This window comes from Notothenia rossii, assembly GCF_949606895.1.
Source record: "Notothenia rossii genome assembly, chromosome: 1".
NCBI lineage: Eukaryota > Metazoa > Chordata > Actinopteri > Perciformes > Nototheniidae > Notothenia > Notothenia rossii.
In genome coordinates this window covers 19152934-19175516 of record NC_136912.1, presented here as the reverse complement: position 1 = coordinate 19175516, position 22583 = coordinate 19152934, and the positions used below count along the sequence as shown (strand labels likewise).

At 37.6% G+C, this 22583-nt stretch overlaps 2 protein-coding genes and 1 long non-coding RNA gene across 3 annotated transcripts; 1 reads left to right on the top strand and 2 right to left on the bottom strand.

The window, feature by feature from the left end:
- Window positions 1–833: 833 nt before the first annotated feature.
- Window positions 834–3677, bottom strand: sumo2a (small ubiquitin like modifier 2a). Its single transcript, XM_079679247.1, has 4 exons — window positions 3527–3677; window positions 2501–2632; window positions 1904–1975; window positions 834–1336 (listed from the first exon to the last, which is right to left on the bottom strand). The coding sequence occupies exons 1-4, from the start codon at window positions 3545–3547 to the stop codon at window positions 1271–1273; spliced, it is 291 nt and encodes a 96-aa protein (XP_079535373.1). The 5' UTR covers window positions 3548–3677; the 3' UTR covers window positions 834–1270.
- Window positions 3678–3980: 303 nt separating this feature from the next.
- On the bottom strand, window positions 3981–18298 carry gga3a (golgi associated, gamma adaptin ear containing, ARF binding protein 3a). Its single transcript, XM_079679236.1, has 17 exons — window positions 18126–18298; window positions 17488–17572; window positions 17276–17351; window positions 17087–17185; window positions 16872–16995; window positions 16621–16724; window positions 15886–15966; window positions 15582–15719; window positions 14811–14892; window positions 13475–13600; window positions 12001–12207; window positions 11836–11909; window positions 11071–11483; window positions 9518–9765; window positions 6645–6814; window positions 6347–6457; window positions 3981–5978 (listed from the first exon to the last, which is right to left on the bottom strand). Exons 1-17 carry the CDS (start codon window positions 18160–18162, stop codon window positions 5868–5870), a joined length of 2286 nt encoding a protein of 761 aa, XP_079535362.1. The 5' UTR covers window positions 18163–18298; the 3' UTR covers window positions 3981–5867.
- A 200-nt stretch (window positions 18299–18498) lies between these two features.
- Window positions 18499–21637, top strand: LOC307037984. Its single transcript, XR_013807845.1, has 3 exons — window positions 18499–18637; window positions 19643–19875; window positions 20918–21637. It is a non-coding gene; the product is annotated as an uncharacterized lncRNA (long non-coding RNA).
- The last annotated feature ends 946 nt before the right edge of the window (window positions 21638–22583 follow it).

The window sequence follows — 22583 nt, the reverse complement described above, 5'->3', positions numbered from 1 at the left end:
AGAATAAAACATATTGGCCTGTTAAATAAAAGGTTAGGGCGATTTGTTTATCATCATATCAAATGTGTAATGCATTTAATTACGCACTGCATCGTTGGAGATTGATAGCTATTTCTCTATTATCCCGTACTTTTGTGAAGTGACGCATTTTGATTGTAATTGGATGGCAAACACATCGCGTATCCGGTCTGTCGGTGCTCATTTCTGGGTGATTCTTCTTAGCATATCCAAAGATGCTTTGGTACCCTATGTTTGGTACTAGGGATGCAGTAAAATAATCCATGGGTTTGACACAGAAGTTAGTGTGTTTAAATGGCATTTCTAATCTTCAGCCTACGTACCACCAACACGTGATAAACTACTCTATGATTGGATCCGGGTAAATTCATTAAACAAAAGGCATACTTTTGGATTATTCTCCTGTCTGGCGCCCACATTAATTTGATAACTGGGGAACAAACAAATTCTACTCATTTACCACACAAGGATTTTTGATAACTACCATGGGATTACACTCTTTATTGGAAGCAGGTCCTCCTTTCTGGCTCAGTTTTATTTCGCAGGAGTGATAAATAACAGGCATTGAAACTTTGACATGCCTGTTTGCAGTAGAAGTGCTGACTTGCAGGGCTTACTGTATTATAGTAAAAGTAGAAAACAATAATCAAACTTCACCCCTTATACTACATATGACAACATTAAAACTACCTTAGTTTGACCCTGAATATTACACTTTTACACAATCTCTGGTAAAGCGGTTAATGGTTTCTGATCATTTGCATTCTATATGTAAAAAGGTGGTTAAACATATCCATAAAAAAAACCGGTGACACTTGTTTAAAAAAAAACCTCAATTTATTCCAATAACACATTTTCATAACAACAGATGTGAATTTTAACGGCAGGCTTTAATTGACAACATAATAAAATTCCACCTGAATCAGAAACTCAATGACATAAGTATAAAAACAAAAAAGGACCAAGGAGTTTTCTTTAAAACCTCCAGAAATAAAATCAACATGTCAAGCTTTTAAAATCTCTAGCACATTAGTCTCACTGCAGCTTACACTGCAAAATTCAGACATGTTAACATAAGAATGACATTATGGATGAATCTATTAACTGTGCCGCTGCCTTGGAGCATTTTGTAAAAGTATTCCACTGGATGGTATCAACACTGGTCATGAAGATTTGAAGATTTGAAGATTGGGCATAACAAAGATGTTCAGGGATGAAAAGGGGAGGTAGGGATGTTTGTAGGAAACAGTCTTTAAAGAGAAAAGCCACCGGTTTGCTGTTGGAACACATCAATCGTATCTTCATCCTCCATTTCTAGCTGCAAGACAAGGTTCAAATGTCAGTTAATACTCTGTAAGTATTCAAATCAAAAGAGAAAAAAAAACAAATAATTCAAGTGCTTCTACTTAACTGACTTAGCGTGGAACAATATATTTCGTGAGTATTACATACTTGACACATTAATGCCTTATTAAAGCATTTGACAGAAGTAGCTCAAACATGACAGCTGCTCTTTTAGTGCTGCTGTCAACTAAGTTTGTTTCATTTTTTCCCTCCATTAGTTGGACTCTGACCTTGTTTATCTGAACTGTAACACATTACATATGCTTGGAAGAAAACCCTCAGGACAGCCTCACTATAAAAAGTAGCTTTACAGCAGGTGTTCAGAGGACTTTGTTTACTTTTGTATTCCGCATTTAAGAATGACGTTATTTGGTTTTCAGAAGGACCTTTAGACCTTTTAAATCCTGTTGCCTCACCACATGCTTTTCTTGAAATACTTATGTATTTACTGGAAATAATAGCTATAACAAAGAAAACAGTCAGAAAATGTCCAAAGTAGCAGTACTGCGAGTTAGTAGGGTGAAAAGCAGTGAAACTTTACCTGCGAGGGTGTGTCTGTTTCATTGATGGGCTGACCGTCGAATCGAAATCGTATCTGCCTCATTGACAGCCCCTATGTGGACAGAAAGATAAATGTTATGTTAAAAATATTGAAAGGAAACATTATGGGCACCCTACTGACTTGAGTGCAGACCATGAGCTGCAAAATGAAAGTTAATGTTGCAAAGCTATCCTGTCTTAGTTCTTTGAGAGCCCCACTTTCATTGTTGTTACACGTTTATGCAACAAATATAGAAAAATTAGCAAGCCAAAACCGCAAAGTACCATGAATGCAATAACAGAATTGACTTTGCAATGTTTTGTTTACATCATCTCTTGATTCAATTTAATTAATTAAGACAATAGAAATATGAGATACAATAAACTGAAACGCACATTTTAGAACAATGGAGTCTAGTGAATAATTGTGATGAGCATTACTATTAATGAAAAAAAACACATAAGCAATTATGTTCTATTGCCCCTCCCTCAGCTGAGTCCTTGGTCTACAGTTTAAAACCACCATTCAGGCTACCAGCAATGCAAAGTTAAAGATGACATATTTGGAGGAGTTGTAGTAATTGTGTTGTAGTCTCACCTGCCGTTCACAATAAGCTTTCATCAGTTTACTGAGAGGAGTGTGCCTTTTAATCTTGAATTGCACCACTGAGCCATCCTGCCCTGCCACCTTCAGGTTGATGTGCTCATTGCTCTCAGTCTTCACTCCCTCCTAAAAAAAAAACAGAAACAGAAGTTTAACGTTAGGGTGATTGAAGTGATTTAAGGAAATTACAAGATGCTTTGTCAACTGTGGACTCCAACATGTGCAATGAGACCCCCTAACCAAAACATTTCTCCCCTGGTCAGACTATGTAAGATTGATGTACATTATGTACCGCAATTAATTGTGCCAAATGTATGTATAAAGTTATCCTATTATGTGTGTGATTTATATTTCTAGCACAGTTTAAGTTACATTAGCTTTGACTGGACTGGGGATTAGCTAGCACTGAAAAAGGAGCAACATTACAACTTCAACGTTAGCATTTAGCATTAGCATTAGCATTAAACAAATCAATCGAGAATGGCCTACAATGTATAACAATGCTTAATGGGGTAGTCAGAGTGGTAAATAACAAATTACACGTATTAACAACCCTGTAATCCGGACACACTCGGGCGCTTGCTAGTGATGATTATGATCATTTCATGCGAGATCCGCTGATAGTTAACGGTTTGTATCAAACAATTGATTTAGGCCCGGTGCTGCTGTGCACTGCTCCCCAACGTTACTCGTTTTTCTTCGGTTCTTGCAAAGGTTACCTGGACATGTAGTGACTATATCACAAGTGGCATTTATGATGTATTGGTTAAATTGTATCCAAAAAAGCTCTGGCAATTATTTTACATTTCAAACAGCCTCAGGCAAATTAGCCATGTTAGCCTATTATGCTAACTTCGCCCGCTTGATAGCTAGCTGCTAGCTAACGCGGTTGCTCTGGTTTGTGCTTTAATTATGCGAGTGTTGACAAATTCGCCTCAGATATGGCATTTCAGTGAACTGTCTACAACTATGGCATATGGATTGCAGTAAATAAAAGCCGGTAGAAAATAAGCCCCTCACCTTAGGTTTTTCGTCTGCCATGGCTTCTGCTGTTGCTGCGTCTGTCTGCCTGCGCCTGTTATGCTGCGGCTGCGCCGTTTGTCCGGCGCGCCACTTTGCTTGGGTTGGTGCACACAACCAAAACAACTGAGCGCACTTTTAATGTAATGTATTAAAGATGTATTTCCTCTGCATGGACCCTGTGTTCAAATCTTGGCAGAAATTAAATAAGAGGAATACAAGTATAGCCCACTGCTTTGAACTCAATTGATTTGATGGACATAGTTATTTGTTGCTTGTCAGATTTACATTTAAAATAACAAGACTAATATGACCAAATACCAACAAGTAATTAAATACTGACAATTATCTAAAACTTGACCAGCAATAATATAAACATTGCAGATGTTAATGCATCATCAATACCAATCCAGGATTTTGATAAAGAATATAATAATGACAGGGATCATTCTGCTACATGTAGATCTTTTTTTAATTTCTTACCTGTAATAGTTAAAGTATTATATAAGTGAACATACACCTCAACAACATTATGGGAAATGAGCTACTGCATTAATATTCGTCCCTGCACACAATTAAAACAAGCACCACAATGAAAGCAAGTAATTGTTTTGTAATCACGTCCTTTTAACTTCACACTTATTTTGGGTTTACAACCATTTTTAAATACATTTTCAAATAAACTAAAAAAATAAAATGTGGACACTGAAAAATTACACAAAAATACATGATAATTTAATACAAACATATCTATTTCATTCTTTATTTTCCCATGCACAGAACGTTTTTCAAAAAATATGCAATGACAAGTTCATTATGACAATAAAAAACAAATAAATCGTTTTATAAGAAATAGGCAGAGACTCTCCTGTCTAGCACTACAATCCCCAAACTCACAAAAATAAAGGAGTCACAGTTTTTGATGAACACATTATAACCACAATGCTTTAATTAACCATCAAGGTTTAACTATTGATACACAGTATTTTTCTCATCGCTTACGTAAATATAGAAATATATTCCTAGTTTGATATAGGAAACCCACACAAAAGCAGTTGACCAAGAGCAAATACCCCAGCTCTTTAGTTTGGTTTCCACTACATGGTCTAACAGCAGAAGCAAGGGCGAAGCTTTGCAGAGCACTCAGTTAACTCAAGCAATATTTGTTTGTCTCCAGCAATTGATTTGTTAATTGGTCAGCACTTCCTAAAGCTTGTCCACTTAAAGTATACAATTGATCCCTCTTCCTATTATCTCTTGTTGCACCCAATAGGTAAAAGGGGCTAATGTGTCTGGCACAAGTTTGCCAATTGAAAAAATACATTCTTATATTAAAATGCTATCAAGACTGGACAGCCTTGACATGTAACAAGTTACGTAATTCCTTCTGTAACATATTTTTGTCTGAATATTTGGTAACATCAGAGCCTCTTTAGATAGCCCACTACTGATCTGTGCCTTTCATACTGCAATACTGAAAGTGTTCATCATAAGATGTGTATGCAGAAGGAATACAGCTGTCAATTTCAATACCGTACGGGACAGTAACAGATTTGACAATTTCCTCCCAAACTAAAATAAATAATACATTCATGTCAATAAATACTTAGAGACTAAAAAACACAACAAGTCTAAGCTAGGAGTTTGTATAGAACTCAGAAGACAAGTTAAAGTATTCAGTAGTTACTGTGAGGCATATTGAAGAAAGTTAACTAAGATGAACAATTCCTAATGAGCCAATCAGGGAGGGCCTCTCATTTAGCAACAGAGGGGCTCTTGTCTGCTTCAGTCCAATGTCTCCAGCGTGAAACCATGTTATCATACACAAACAACAGCAAATCATGTGTAATGCAGGTTGTGATCACATGTTCATATCACCCTGGTTCACAATATCCTTCGACATTTGCTTTTGCTATATATCAAGACTGTCTGGCATTGAGGGGAAGTAAATAGGAACACTTAATGAGAGAAAGAAAAAGTATATTAATACATGTCAAATCCTAAAGGATAACGTTTAGCAATATTTACCTTATCAATGTTTTTCACAATTAAACATCCTCCATGTTTAACTGCTCCAAAACATTTGTTACTGCACCACATCAACTACCTCTGGCCATGTTGTCGCGTTTTAGTTGGATGTATGTGTATGCTACAGGCCTGGCTACTTCAGTGGGCCATCCCAAGCGAAATATCTCTTTCAAGGTCCATTGAACTTTGCAGTAATATGTTGTATTTCTCCAATTCTCCCTACAAACAATTTTCCAATACCGCCCTTCTCTTGACCTTTGAGCTACACTGACAAACTAAATTGCTAAAAAACCTGTAGTGTCGGTAGGCCGAGTTATAGAGCCCCCCATCTGTCAGCCGGTGGAAACTCATTCACCTCCCCCACTTCTGAGTGTGGCTGCTCTCCCAGCGTGAATGTCAGTTTGTATCTCATCCGAACCTTTTCCTGCAAAACACACACACACACACACACGTGGACACACTTAGCTTTGCAGATTTCGTTTGCTTGCTGGAGAACACAAGAGCAAGTGTAGTGTTAATGTCAGTGGTCTTTATATCCTCAGTATACTGTTTGGCATGTAAGACTGTTAGAAAATGGTAATAGTATCAAGCCTAACACCGGACCAGACCGGAATACCGAATTTCACCACTAGGTGTCGCACTCGACTCAGCAGCCACCTGTGACTTCTGTTCCTGCAGTGTTAACACGTTGCCTCGTCTGGCTCGATGTGATAGATCGAGACCCTTCTGAAGTAAGACAGTGTTCTTTGAAATAAGTATAAAACATACAAATAGCTCCAGGCTAAGATTTACCTTGAGAGGATTTGCAAGCAGCATGACCTGAGTGATGGCAGCAGGTGGAAGGATCGGGTTAAAAGGAGCCAGCTCTGTCCCTGAGGGTGATTGCAGTCTCACTTTCATCGTCTGGTGGTAGCAGAACAGATTTCCATATTCATTAGAAAGATGTAGCCACCCACAATCATTTCATTTTGGGTCAAATATTGAGTTTATGTCTCAAACATCTGCCAATGTGAATTTTGTATATATAAATGCACACAGCGTAGCTTGATATGCAGTAACATTTTTATCACAGAGGCACAGAATGGTATACCTTGGGTACAGCAGCCTGCAGAGCAATGTTCCTCACTGGCAGAGGGGCGGTGTTAAGCATGGAGGCAACCATCACCAGTACATCAGGTCTACCTGCTGGACTGTCAGTGGCGAAATGCAGCAGAACACGGACCCCGCTTTTGTCATATGCTGTAACGGGACACATTTTACCTAGAAAAAAACAGCACACAAAGGGGAAAAGCAAAATGTGATTATTACAAACATTTTACCAAATCAAATCAAGTTTTATTTATATATCACATTTTTATCGAGATTTTTGGTCGAGCCAAAGTGCTGTACATATAATAATTACCTTAGAGTAAGGACACTATACAGTAAATACAACAGCACAGTTTGTGCAGAATATCAGTATGAAAAACCGACGTACCAAGCTTAGTCTTTATAAATAAACAAGCTCCTACATTTACCATCTTACTGAAGGTAGGTTCTGACGCAGGTCTTTAATTTTGCACCTGATATAATAAATGCTTTCAGACCCTAATGAACATGTTTTCTAGTTTCACAAAATTGCCAATGTCATCACCAAGGGGCATTACTGGCTACAGCTCAACTTTCCATCCATCAAATGTTCTCAAAAAGCGGAGGGTTTTTACTTTCTATTGCCTTTTTTCTGATATTCAGAGTTGATCAAATTACCTCTACTATATTCATATGAACTTTTCCTTCAAGCCTTTTCAATCTCTTTACCCTCTCCACAGGGAATTCTATCAGGTCTGGGAGACCGGCCAAAGACGTTCCTTTAAGACTAACAACCAATTCCAATAAGTATTTTGGTACCCCAGTAATGCATTTTTATACAGCTTTAAAGATTGTAAAGCCTATTGCAAATGTACGACTGGGCGGCCCACCTGTTTGAACACTACAATCTGCGGACAGCCGGACACATTCAATCGGTTATATTTGTTTTTTTCGCCAAGGAGATAAAATGTGCTCTGAAGTGTGTCTGAAGTGTGTCTTGCATTGGACAGGGCGTCCAATGCAAACCTTATTCTCTCTCTACCTCTGAAACATTGGGAAAACAATTGGGCCATTTCAGTGAAAATGTAATTTTCAGATATACAGGACTGTCTCAGAAAATTAGAATATTGTGATAAAGTTCTTTATTTTCTGTAATGCAATTAAAAAAACAAAAATGTCATACATTCTGGATTCATTACAAATCAACTGAAATATTGCAAGCCTTTTATTATTTTAATATTGCTGATTATGGCATACAGCTTAAGAAAACTCAAAAATCCTATCTCAACAAATTAGAATAGTTCCTCAGACCAAGTAAAAAAAAAAAGATTTATAACAGCAAAACACAATCAAACATTTGAAAATGTCCATTAATGCACTCAGTACTTGGTTGGGAATCCTTTTGCACGGATTACTGCATCAATGCGGCGTGGCATGGAGGCAATCAGCCTGTGGCATTGCTGAGGTGTTATGGATGCCCAGGATGCTTCAATAGCGGCCTTTAGCTCATTAGCATTGTTGGGTCTGGTGTCTTTCAGCTTCTTCTTCACAATACCCCACATATTCTCTATGGGCTTCAGGTCAGGGGAATTTGCAGGCCAATCGAGGACAGTAATGCCATGGTCAGTACACCAGTTACTGGTGGTTTTGGCACTGTGGGCAGGTGCCAGATCATGCTGGAAAATGAATTCCTCATCTCCATAGAGCTTTTCAGCAGACGGAAGCATGTAGTGCTCTAAAATCTCTTGGTACACAGCTGCATTTACTCTGGGCTTGATGAAACACAGTGGACCAACACCAGCAGCTGACATGGCTCCCCAAACCATCGCTGACTGTGGGAACTTCACACTGGATTTCAAGCAACTTGGATTTTGCTCCTCTCCAGCCTTTCTCCAGACTCTGGCGCCTTGACTTCCAAATCAAATACAAAACTCGCTTTCGTCTGAAAAGAGGACTTTGGACCACTGTGCAACTGTCCAGTGCTTCTTTTCCTTAGCCCAAGTCAGACGCCTCTTCCGTTGTCTTGAGTTCAGAAGTGGCTTGACCATGGGAATACGGCTATTGTAGCCCATTTCCCTGACACGTCTGTGAACAGTGACTTTTGATACCTGGACTCCAGCTTCAGTCCACTGTCTTTGAAGCTCCCCCAAATTCTGGAAGCGACTCTTCTTCACAATGCTGTTAAGGCTGCGGTCATCTCTCTTGGTTGTGCAGCGTTTCCTGCCACATTTCCCCCTTCCAACAGACTTTTTGTGGATGTGCTTTGAAACTGCACTCTGTGAACAGCTTGCTCTTTGAGAAATTTCTTTTTGTGTCTTACCCTCCTGATGGAGGGTGTCAATGACGGTCCTCTGGACAGCAGTCAGATCAGCAGTCTTCCCCATACTTGTGATTTAGTTTACTGAACCAAGCTGAGTGTTTTTCAAGGCTCAGGAAACCCTTGCAGGTGTTTTGAGTTAATTAGACGATTCAAGTGATTCGTTGAACACCCTACTAGTATACTTTTTCATGATATTCTAATATTTAGAGATAGGATATTTGAGTTTTCTTAAGCTGTATGCCATAATCAGCAATATTAAAATAATAAAAGGCTTGCAATATTTCAGTTGATTTGTAATGAATCCAGAATGTATGACATTTTTTTTTTTTTTTTTTTTTTTTTTAAAATTGCATTACAGAAAATAAAGAACTTTATCACAATATTCTAATTTTCTGAGACAGTCCTGTAATAGACCCCAACACATCTGAGTTTTTTTTTTCCACACACACACAGCTGAAAAAGCAATGTCCTCTCAAACGTTTGTCCCTCAGCCCTATCCTAAGTATTGTGCTGAAGAACATCAAAATCCACTGGCACACACACAAAAACCAATGCGCTTATTATATGGTACTCACTTGGCTTGATGGCCTCCAAAGGGACAAAGACATTGGCCAGGGACACCTCTTGGCTCAGAGGGAGGACGGGGGACAGCGAGCGTAACAGAGGGCTGTCATCTGCCTGACTCTCTGCCGGGGGGGGAATGGACCCTCCTTGCATCACTTCTATGAGGGACGTGTTGGAGAGACTGGAAGAGGGGAGAGCAGGAACAAGCAGATCCTCGCTCCTGACCAGAGAGCTGCCAACGTCCACCACCCCCGATGTGCTGTGTGGATAATTCCAGTCTTTGTCAAAGATATAACAGGTCCCATAATGCCTCAACATATACTGTCAGACAAACATTGGTAAAAAAAAACAAGATCAAAAGAAGCAAAACAAACACTTTGCAACCAGGTTTTTTTAGACATTGGTGGAATGCAAAAACATTGGATTTTACTCCAATGGAAAACACATTGTTTTGAACACAAGGCACTTAAACGCTCAACAGTATTCTTCAAAGCTTTCACAATTCTCCGCTCTGCAGAGAAGGTGATCGGCTGCAAGCTGCCATCCCTCCACGACCTGCAGGACTCCAGGACCCTGAGGGAAGATAGTGGCCGACCCCTCCCACCCTGGACACAAACTGTTCGCCCCCCTCCCCTCTGGCAGGAGGCTGCGCTCCATCGGGACCAGAACCTCTCGCCACCTGAACAGTTTCTTCCCCTCCGCTACCGGCCTCTTAAACAAGGCCCGGCCCCCCCGCTGACACTTTACCTCTGCTCTGCCACATCATTGACTATATGCATTACATTAGTGCACACAATGTCAAACTCCTTTCTGCACATATTCTGATTTCACATTTCATAGTTTATATGCACAAATTCATTCATAGCATTCTATTTCCATGTAAATTCCTGCTTTATTTTATTGCTATTTAACTGTATTTTATTCGGTGTAAAATATTTTGTGTTTTATATTAGATTTCTGTTTTTTTTATATTTTATGTATGCACCAAAGTCAAATTCCTAATATGTGCGAACCTACCTGGCAATAAACCTGTTTCTGAATTTACTATCTGCTATCAGCCATTTTTACAATACTGCTTATTTAGTGGAGGCAATGGAGTCCTGCCAATCACTCTGCCTTTTGGAAACTTATGATTGAAAGCAGTTGAAATGTCAAACTGTTGAGCATCTCAATAGACACAAAAGTGCCTTTAAAATGTAGACCCCCATGCAGGCATCAGACTAAATATAATCCAGCATCCAATATATTATGAGTGACAGATAGACAGATTGCTGCTGACCTATGTTCCCGCAGGAAGACCTGTCAGACTGCCACAAGTCCCAAGAGCAGTTAAACTGTTAAATCAATAGATAAGGATGGGGGGGCCACACCCTTGCCCTGACCCTTGCACGATTTAAACATTTATCTTCGGAATTTGCGCTGAACTGTATTTAATTGCATGTGATCGAACTTCAAACTCTACAAATGTGTCTACTGTTTCTTACTTTTGCTTATTTGTAAATTGTGTTTTTGGTTTTTAACCATTTCCACTCTAGTTTTTCATCATGACACACGCATTACTCACATTTTAGGACTGCCCAGATCCAGAAAGCCAAAGTCTTGCAGATTGTTAATAAGAGAAGTTGAAGTGGTGTGGGACGCTCCATTGGAGTCCCATTGTGGAGAGACCGTAGTGGCTGAGGAAGCAGGCGGGGCCATGATGAAGGACTGAGGAAGAGCAGCAGCCGGGGCTGTGGTGGTCAACACTGAGCTGAGAGGCTGTGGGAATATGATTGATGTTGTTGAGACGGACGCCGTAGAAACAGGAGGAGTGGAGAAAACAGGACCAGAGAAGCTTAACGCAGAGGCTTTTGTAGAAGACTTGGCTGAGATTCCTGCAACGGTCACAGAAAGAGCGTCTGGATAAAGTGAAGATGTAGAGAACGAAGGATTGGAAGGCAAAGTGGTGTCAAAGAAATCCAAATCTTGACTGGAATCCTGGAAAACACAGCAATAAAAAAACACTGCTATTACTATTAAAATAATAGTCAAAAGTACATTTCAAAAGGTTGCTAGTAAAATTGAACTGTGCCTGTGGGTATGTATGTATTATTATGTACAACTCTTTGTATTTGTCTTATGATAGCTAAAATTGGATGACCATTTTAGTTTTCACTTCATATAGCACTGAAAATAGCATGCAATTATGAGCCGTTTTGTTTTTGTTTTATGTATGTTTTGTGTTTGTGAGGACACAATAGCCAATGCTCATGCTAGTGCTAATGGGGATCCTAATAAAGAATAAGAATAAATCAACATTAGTCCAAATTATTGCAATTAGATTAAATACCTGTAAAAAGGACAAATCGTTCCCCAGGTTTACTGGCGTTGATTTACTTGGAACAGGAGCGGGTTCATTCAGGCCTGTAAACACAACACAAAAAAGGTTATTTGTGAATCTAAACAGTTCATGTCTAAAGCTGCCATGAAGAAAAAACATGATATTGCATGTTACCTAAAGACAGTAGCTCTTCATCCAGCAGACAGAGGGCTGCAGAGGGGGCACTGGGGCTGGGGGACTGAGGGTCTGTAGCAGCAGACCCACACAGCAGGTCAGCCGGAAGAGAGAGAGAGGACATGGGGGGGTGCTGCTCTGGTAGAGAGACGCTGGGTGTGTCCAGACCCATCAGGTCAATCAGAATCTCCGACTGGTTCGTGCCACCTGAGTATGTCAGGTAGAGAAAACATGGGGAGTGAGACGAAAACAAAGATGTAGTCAATTTAAGGTAGATCATCGCCAATTTGAGATGCTGAGCCTCGCGTTGCCAGGCAACCTTTTAAATAATCATTCAAAAATAAAAACCAATATTGTGTGTGTGTGTCCACCCATCTGGTAGAGTTAGTTAAACACACACGCTACTTTTTTTAATGGTGTTTTTTGTATTTGAACTATTCTGCTTCTTAGTTTTTTTTACCATGGTGAACTTATCCGTTTACTTTTTGTGTTTTTATTATTAATAACTTGTGCCTACTTTTTTATGTAATATGTAACTTTACTCTTTTTAACTAATATGCTGTTGAATACATTACTTTTCCCCGTTGCAGGACAAACAAAGGATTCAGATTCTGACATACAGTATGTAATCTAACATACAGTATGTAAACTAACACCAACATGTATCCCTAGAGTCATTTAGACATGCAGATTTATTTCGGGCATTTTTCTTTAGCGAGGGTTGAGATCCTTTTTTCCAGATCCAACTGACTTCAAAAAGTGACATTTAAAAAGTTAGAAATACATGTTTGTTTCCTGAACAATGCTCTAGTTGTCAACATAATAACAGACTCAGCTGTGAAAAACTCTCATAGAGAACAATGGATTTTATTTGCACAGTTTCTTACAAGAAACTATTTCAACCTTACTTACTGAGAAAACGGTTACCACAATATGCGATTTCTATTTAACATTGATTTCTATTCAACTAGCTGAATATAAACTAATTTGAAATTCTGAAAGACTTAAAATCAATCTGTTAAATATCAAAATTTCTAAAGGGAACATAAATATCACCAAGTTACTTTGTAGCTTTCTTCCATCTTAGAGCTGAGTGATTTCATATTGTGCTCATTCAGTAGGACATCTATAACGACTCCTAGATACATAATTATCGAACCATGAATTGTTCACTGTATAACTTCAACAGACGCATTAAGTTTTTACATTAACTGTATTTAGTTGACACTCTGGTTTGACAAACGATAATAGTAATAGGCAATATATTTTCAAACATGGTCTATGCCATGTTTGTCTCACCATTAGCTTTAATCATTTACATGAACGCCTGTTGATCATTAATCAGTTGTAAAACACATATACTAGAAGCTTCTCTTAAGAAATGCCAGAAAGAGAATGGCCAAAGGCTTGTTATAATGCTGTAAACATACAAAGAGGACATACAGTCCCTGCTCAGACTAATTACAATTTGTACCTTGTCTGACTGATAATTGTGTTTGTTGTGCTTCTGCGGTCTCTCCATTGATGATCTGTCCGTCCACAATTCTCTTATAGGAATTAATGACCTGTGAGAGGTCATCACTGGCCTGCAGGATGTCTCCTGAAAAGAGCATTTCAAAGGTTGGACAGCAGTTTACAGTGTTCACAGTGTTTCCTAAATGAAGAATCAGTGTGAGCAAAATGACGAGATTTTGGCCTTACACCCGCATGATCATTCATTAATCAAACCTTTCAAACTTAAATTAGGATAGCGAGAGCAGTTCATCAGACTCTCTACGGCAGGGGTGGGGAACTTCAGGCCCCCGGGCCGTATACGGCCCGCGAGACCATTTGGTATGGCATTAATTTATAAACACACGCAAAAAATTAAAGAAATAAAAGAAATCTAGACCGCAAAAAAATTAAACAAGCGAGTGCCTGTTTTTCCGGGCCAAGGTCAGGGTCCTTGAACACAACACGAGCCTAAGTGTCATCACGTGGTATATGTCTCGTCTGACAGGGGTGCAGTTCTGACAGGGAGAACCAGAACGCCGCTCCGGCACTTCCAAAAATTGCAGTACCCATAAGGAGCCGTACACATGCCACCGTTTTTGCGTGGCTGTGTCTTTAGTTGTAAGCCCAGTGGCGATCTGTTCATCTGTCATACTGATCATACAGTCAATAACTTTGTTGTTATTAGCATCTGGTTAGCTAGCTATGCTAACGAATATAAGAAGCTTTTTCTCCAACCAGTGAGGTAAAGGCACATCTTTATATGATCATTATAGTTATAAAAAAATAAGAGAATAAAGTAAACAGGTATAAAATACTATATGACAGTAACAAAAAGTTGTTATTAATAAACAAGAATACAGTTTGAAAGGGGAGTGATTTGTAAAATATCCATAAAGAAACAAATCTGCTTACAGTTCTGTTTCATATGGGTGTTGAGAGATGTGTCCATAGATCTCTTCATGTTGCTCTCAAAGTGCACCAGATTGATGCTTTTAACTTCAACATTTAAAAAAAAATTCTTCCCGGGGGAGCATGCCCCTGAACACATTTGCAAACATCTTGTGTCCATATCTTTCTGTTGTGGTGGTCATGCCACAACCGTGCACGAGTCATGGTAAGATATCTGGATTAAGAGGTTGCTTTTTCTTTGCACAGCATGAAAGAAAGGCCAAATGAATGGGCTCTGATTGTAGTATTTTTAAGCAGAGGTCAATCATCTGTACGGCCCTCGGAGGATGTTGAAAAAATTGAAATGGCCCTTGAGAGGAAAAAGGTTCCCACCCCTGCTCTACGGGCAAAATTACAGGATTTCTTACCCAAGCTGCTGTCATTATCTTCCGTCTCAGTAGCGAGCTGAAACACGGTTTGCCTGAGCTTGTCGCAATCACCATACAGCTCCTAGGAGAGAATTAGAAATCACAGTATATTCATAACTTGAATCTCATTTCAGAAACTGCTGTGTTTTAGGATATGAAAAGAGAAGTGTTTCTCATAAATAAAATATGTCAACTAAGACTTTATTTAGTGTTATTATTTACTATGAAAATGTATTATATATTTGTAATTACTTAGGGCAGTTTGCTTTATATTTTACATGTATTCACTTGAATCATTCTTAAACAAACCTGGCAATTCAAGCTAGGTTGGTTAATATTAATTTATTTAAATGTTTTTATCTGTTAAATCACTCTTAACATACCGACAGCAATCAATATAAAAAAAGAAGTGAACAATATGGTAGCTCTGGCACCACACTTTCCATGTGATTCCAATCATGTCTTGGGCCTGAATGATATTTTAATGAACTATTACACTAGATTAAGCAACTTTTGCACCTAATGCTGCCAGCTACTTTTAATGGAAGACTCGACAACACTAGGCTGGGCTTTGGTTAGATAATTAAAAAAAGCTTATTTTTGCTGACTTCTTCAATGTTACCTACCCACTTTTAATGAAGAGTCTCAGAATGATGCCGTTTTCATTTACTGCTGCAAGTTTAAATGTAGTAGCACTAAATGCTTTTGGACTCCTTTGGGGCTGCACAGCCAAGTTTTTACATGTTTCTAAAAGGTCATTTTTGAACAAACCCTAATGATCTCCTTGTCTCCGTCCGTGGAGTCGTTCGGGCTGAAGTGAGCGAGCATCTCGTTAAGGAGTTTGACGCTGGTATTTACGGCCTCCAGTGTGCCTTTCTGCTTCGTCACTTTCTGTGTTCTGACTTCGTCCTGGGGAAAGGAGCAAAATTGAGGTGCACTTGTTAATAGCACTCATTAAATTAAATGTGTCTGACATTAGATTCCAACTTTTCCATAAGAAAGCCTCAGAAAATGAATTAAAAAAAGACCATTTTTAACCATCATCATCATCATCAATCATTTGACACTGACACACCTCCTTAACCATGTTCTTGATGAGCCGATTGGCCTCTTGCAGATCCTCAGGTTTTTTGCTCTTCAGCAGCTCAGCTAATCTCTGCAGAGAAAAAACCCCTCAAAACTCATTTCCCACAGTTTGTCCAGATACGAACAGCAAAGCCATACAACCTCTCAGATCTGAAAAAACAAAATTAACTCATAAATCAACTGCAGTCAACATTCAGTCGTGACCTGTTTCGCTGTGACGTAACCAGTGAGGCATTAGAGCAATAACAAAAACATGAGCTGTTTTTAGTGTTGTGTACACACATTAAATATGATGAATCTTTTTTTCTGTGGAAAGCCACAATCTTCAATAAGTAATAAAACAAGCTATAGAAGTCAATAAAGAAACAACTTTTGATCCTTAGTTTAAAGCCTCTCAGTGGACAGCATTTTGTGAGAAAATCCTGGCATAACAACTCCCATAAAACATGAAAGTATATCGCTATGAAAGTTTGCTGGTAGATGACGAAAAAAATGTAAGGATAACAGTTCTCATAAAATGGTCTTTCCAAAAATGTCAAACTATTTCGCATTACTGATGATTTTAGAGATACGGCAAAAATACGCAGGCCCATTGAACCTTCAACTACAGAGGAACATTATCTACACTGGGCCAATAAACACTGCATTAACACTATGCATCTATAACATAGATAAAACAGAAGAGTCATGAACAGTGATCACATCCCAAAATAATAACTCTTACCTTGCTCTTCGTCTCGTCATCAAACACAGGATTCTTGGGTCGCGGAGAAGGAGACGGTATTAATGTAGCATCGAGAGGGATTTCTGGGTCAGTTAAGACAATACCTAAAATAAACATGACAACAAACACATACTTTACGCTACAAATGACAGTTTTCGAAATATCAAAGCAGGGTGTATTATTTTTGGATGTCACTGTTATGCAATCCAAATCCTCACCAGCATATTTTAACAATTTAAAAAGACTCTCACCCTGTGACTTCAGCATTTCATACGCTTCAAAGACCTTTGTTTCATCTGGTAGAGACAGGGTCCAACTGTACAGCATCTCGATCACTTTTGTCTTCACTCTCTCCGATACTTTATCTCCTAGATACTGAAAAAGGATAAATTCACAGCTTTAGAATGACACCAAACTTCAGTTCAAGAAAACATATCACCATTACATTGACATCTATGATACTTACTTTGGGTGAAACCACCTTAATTAATTCATTTAAAAATCTAAATTTCCCAACTTCATTGTGAAAACGTCTCCCGCAGTTTTTCATACAAGCCTCGAGAACCTAGACAAGCAAAACAACCAGAGATAAATATATTTTTTCCACTATGAAGAGTTTGTTTTTTAATTCAAGTGAAGTTATTTTACTACAGACCGTTAATGCTTGTATCGCCTCCCATTCCTGAGGCGACTGAATCTTGTGAGCCAGCAGTCTAACGGATATTTGAGGGCTATAAAATGAAGAACAAAAACTCATTAATACAAACCACTTAAAGTCTGCACTAACTGTTGCTAACACAGATTAGCAACATTAGATGGACGTGACTCCACGTTAGGGGGGAGATTGTGATTGGTTAATGACCATACCCTTCCAGTTCCTTATTGATTTGGTCACAGAATCCCATTATAAACTCCCAGTCTTCCTGTCTGTTGGAAGGGCCGGTGGCTTTATCTGGGGAAAAAATAAAATAATATGATCTCTCATGCTCTTACAGTACATTAGCAATACGTGTATCTATCTACAGGTTCACAACATAGACTGGAGCTTTGTGATAAAAAATTAAACTCGCTCAATAAGCAACCCAGACTGTTTTTTATCCACCGTGTCCTGGTATTCTTACATACATTGTTGAAAGACCTGTTTGCACTTAGATAAGCTAAAGCCTGGAGGTGTTTTCAACAGCCCTACGTAAGCAAATGCAAAGCCGTGTGTGGGTCACCAGCATAATAACTTAATTTGTGCCGGCATTACAACATACCGACTACAAATCCAGCAGTATAAAGCAAACATCCAAGCTGAGTTTGGCTAGCTACATCCATCAGGTACTACCAGCAGTGTGTTAGCCACTTTCTGACAACACAGACGAATTAGCACGATACTCTTGAGTTTCAGCGATGTCATGCGAGTCAAACTACTGTGTCGGACACCAGCGGCAGCACAGTACATGAGTGCATATCTCTATGTAAATAAACGAGATTACATAAGAGTTAAACAGTGTACTTACTAAGCCAGGACTCCAGCGATTCTCCATCTTCCGCCATGTTTGCTCTCTGTGAGGCAAACAACGCGTGACTCGCGCTGCCTTCATTTCCCGTCGGACAAATGGGGTCTGCTGACACTGCTTGCTAAGTAATTGCAATAATTTCGTTCAGGTTAATAATAAAAAACTTTTTTACGACAATATCATATTCTTCTTTTCACAAACACACAATAACATGCACATTGGAAATACATTTTACCAAACTGCTTCACAGATTATCGTTTCTTTTGTGTTTGATTTCAACGTCTAAATACTTTTTTCTCATTAGGACTCTCAAAAAAATGATTCAAGCCCTTCTTAGACTTGACACATTAAAGATTGTTTCACTTTACTTAAATATTTGTATTTAAGAAATAAACCTAAGAATAGTTCATTAGTGTAACACAAATTACATTAATCAATTCACTTATTAAATGTATTTAAGCCTTTTGTCTGACACTGACTGGGGAAACTGACGGTGGAAAGTCTATTATTTGGTAAGTATTTGTTTTTTCTAGTAGTTTAGAATGTTCCCTGTTTCCAAGTAATGCCTTTTCATAATATTGACAAGAATATTTGAAACCAGCGTGTTATATTTTGCTCCGTTTTAAGTTGGGTCTAAACAGCAAGCTAGCCAGCTTGCTATATATGGTTAGCATTGAATACTGGATAGTAGAGATCATTAGATTATATTACATTAGATTTAACGTTATTGTCATTGAACACAGTACACCGAAATTCAGTTTAAATTCAACCAAAAAATGCTAAGAGTAATTAAAGTGTATGAGGTAAAGCAGCAACCTAGCTAGCCAGATAACTGGTTTGTTAGCTAGCTTGCTATATATGGTTAGCATTGAATACTGGATAATGGAGATCATTAGATTATATTACATTAGATGTAACGTTATTGTCATTGAACACAGTACACCGAAATTAAGTTTAAATTCAACCAATAAATGCAAAGAGTAATTCAAGTGAATGAGGTAACAGTATAGGAGAAAGAGCCTGCATGATGCAGCCCAGCAAGGGCTGCCATTTTCTTTCATAAAGCTCAGAAGGTCTGTCCATCTCTCTCCTGGCCTTAGTGCAGGCAGGCAGAGGAGGACAGGCGGAGCCACTCGTTTCTGTAGGAGTTCTGTTGAGTTGAGTTTTTCAATCACAATATCAGCCCTCATCTCTAATAAAAAATAAAATTGCTAGCTAGTTAATGGTAAAATGTATTTGAATGCCCTATGCAACTGTTCAACAAAAACAAATATTCATGTTTTATTTAAATCATTAAGTAATAATAATTTGATATGCTTTATCAATATATGTCCATTATACGCAATTTAACTGTTGCTTTATAAAAAATGTCTACTAGACTCTTAATTTTAAAGTGTGATCTGTTATCGTTTTTTTTTTGGGTTGTGCAATCTTAGGCAATTATGTGTTGTCTGTGAAAATTCAAATATATAAGCATTTTAATCACACCTCTAATATATTTATGTTGTCTTTTGCAGTTTGATCAGCATTAACAAGCACCTTGGGGCAACCTCTTATTTTTGGTTAGTACACGGCTACTTTCACAATACTTGCACAAGCTGATCTGTTTTTGAGGATCACAACATCACCACTTCAATCAAAGTTCATGTGCTAGCTGGACCACTTCTCAGACAAGCTCTTGAAAATCTTCAAGACCAAAGTAGAACTGAAGGGGCACAAAATCAAGGAAGCCCTTGCAATATCAGATTCGGTTAGTATAAATGCATAGAACATCGTTTTTCACTGTATTGTTTTTGTTCATGCTCATATGAACACATTTAAGAAATTGTCTGCTTTTATAGTGTTTTTAAGGCAATAGCTTATTGTGGAAATATAGGGGTAAGGTGTCCTGCTTAGGGACACACACAACAAATAAATACAAATAATAAATGAATGCTGAAATAAATATTTACATTTATATATAAATACATCTATAAATGAATAAATAAATATGGACTTGAATACATATGTAAGAACTTATAACAAATTTAATAAATACATACATAAAATAATAAATAAATGCTGAAATACAGAAATATATTAATCAATAGATTCATGTTTAAAAAGGTTTGTGAATGCAGCAATTAATAAATTGTTAAAGGAATAATTACATAATCACATAAATCAAGGAAATCAATTATTAAAGAATAAATAATCAAATACATATCGAAATAAGTAGGTAAATGCATAATTAACTACAGGAATAACAACAAATTACATGATTAAGTAGGGATGTAAACAAATAACTAAATACCTGAATGAATAAATAAGATAAAGTTGATAATCAAACAGAACATACAGGAATACATCTTTATAACTTATTTATGTAAACATTTTCTTACAAGCTTAATTTAGTTCTGTGTTGGAGGTCCTAACCTTAGCCCTCTGGTTTCACGTCAGATTTGGCTATAATGATTTTGTGTTTTTTCTAGATACTTTTTGGAATTTCAATTTTTCTAATCGGTCTTGAATACACTGTGTACAAATTACCCTAATTGTCCATTTAATTTTTTTTCCCACACTTCCCAAAAAGTGTGGGGGAAAAATATTTAAATGTAATATTTGAGTGGCCAAATAGGGTAGTACATTTGAGTGATACCAGAGGGTTAGTCTAAAACTGTTTTGATCAATTAGGAGAGCCACATAAGTAAATCTGCTTCTATAAAATGCAGTTGCAATGAAAATGTTTTATGGTGAATAGTGAATTCAGGTTTTAGTTAACACATGTGTTGTATGTTTGTGTCTTTGTTCAGGCCTCTGCCTCTGAAGATGCCAAGAGGGACATGGCAAACACAGTCATGGGCATATACACACTTCAAAGAGATGTGGATGGGCAGCCAGAGGACGTGGGAATTGTCATCGAAGGCAATATAGTCATGGACAACTTGGGCTGCGTAATTGTGGGGTTTGTCATGCTATTGGGACTTATTTATGCCCTGGATTTGAGCTTTCCGGACAACCTCAAACACACCTTTGAATTTATGCAGAAGGTAGTGATGAATCTGCATGGGCACAAGCTGAATGGTAAAATCGAAAGTCTGAAGATCAAGTTGTTCGATTGAAATGTGGAAAAGAAGTGACTCATGAGTTCATTGTTGTCATTTTATTCACGAGTTTCCTAATCAAAGCAGATTGAGCAGTTATATCAATCATTTGTTCTGTGCTTTTCTGTATTTGTTTGTTTCAACACACTGTAACACTATTTCCATATGTTGGTGTTTGCAGTGCACTATTTATGTTATGTGTTATTTTCCTGTTAGAAGAGCAGTGCATACCCCTGTTATATTGTATTTATTGTATTTTGCAAAGGGAGATTTGTAAGTTAATTATAGGAGTTCCATTTCTCTGCCATTCTAAAAATTGTATTATCTTTCAGAAATGTTTTTCATCTTTCAGTGTGAATTCATTCATTTTTAAAACACCGTATTGAATGGAATGGAGGATTGTTTTGAATAATGTGAATTAAAAAAAATAAACCATGTTTTCTATCATGTGTAACACATTTTTATTAAATTATATTTAGCCTCATTATTTCATTTTCAATTAATTAAATAGGATTTAGGTGGATTAGCATTATCTAAATTCATAAAGGTAATGTTATCATTTTACTTAAACTCTATTTGAAAAATTTGAGTTGGACTAACTCATTTACATTATACTGCATGGATGCCATTAGTTTGAGTTTGTGCCACATATATTTATTGGATGGAAAACCTGCCTACAATAAAATTGAGTTAATCCAATGAGTTATTTCTTTGAGTGATAGAGTAGCTCATTGAATACCTAATAATATAATAGCGGAGGTAGGAGAAGTACTCATATCTTGTAAAAGTAGAAATACCACAGTGTATGACTACTTTGTTACAAGTAAAATACCTGCATTAAAAATGTTAACTAAGTAAAAGTATAAAAGTATTAGCATCGAAATATACTAAAAGTACCAAAAGTAAAAGTACTCATTATGCAAATTGAGCCATTTTAGAATGGTGTACATTTTGATTATGATTATTGAGTAAAAGTACTTCAATCAATCAATCAATCAAAGTTTATTTATATATAATATATAAATGGTGAATATTAGATATTTACATCAATGCATCATGTTTAGTACAAGTGTTGTCATTACACTCAGCTTTTAAATCTGTATTTTACCATTGCTAGCCTCTTGAACACTCCTCACATTATATTTCTCTTTGTTCTATCAACACTCTCCTCAATTATGTTTACATTTGCAAGGTCAATAATATACCAAGGCTACATATCTGCCTTTCTGTTTGAAGGATATTCTCCTGCAGGGCCAAAAGCAATGACTAAGATAATTGCAAGCTTAGTCAATTACGGTACATAGTTGTTTAGTCAGGTTGAATGGGTTTAATGTTGAACTCTAAGATTGGTCTACCAGCTTCAGTTGAGAAATAA

Coding starts and splice junctions, on each gene's coding strand:
- sumo2a (XM_079679247.1), bottom strand. CDS start 3,547: ATGGCAGACGAAAAACCTAAG. Junction 2,633..3,526: donor TGGCAGACGAAAAACCTAAG/GTGAGGGGCTTA, acceptor TTTTTTTTTTAG/GAGGGAGTGAAGACTGAGAG. Junction 1,976..2,500: donor AAGCTTATTGTGAACGGCAG/GTGAGACTACAA, acceptor CTGTCCACATAG/GGGCTGTCAATGAGGCAGAT.
- gga3a (XM_079679236.1), bottom strand. CDS start 18,162: ATGGCGGAAGATGGAGAATCGCTGGAGTCCTGGCTTA. Junction 17,186..17,275: donor AGGCGATACAAGCATTAACG/GTCTGTAGTAAA, acceptor TTGCTTGTCTAG/GTTCTCGAGGCTTGTATGAA. Junction 16,996..17,086: donor TTAAGGTGGTTTCACCCAAA/GTAAGTATCATA, acceptor ATCCTTTTTCAG/TATCTAGGAGATAAAGTATC.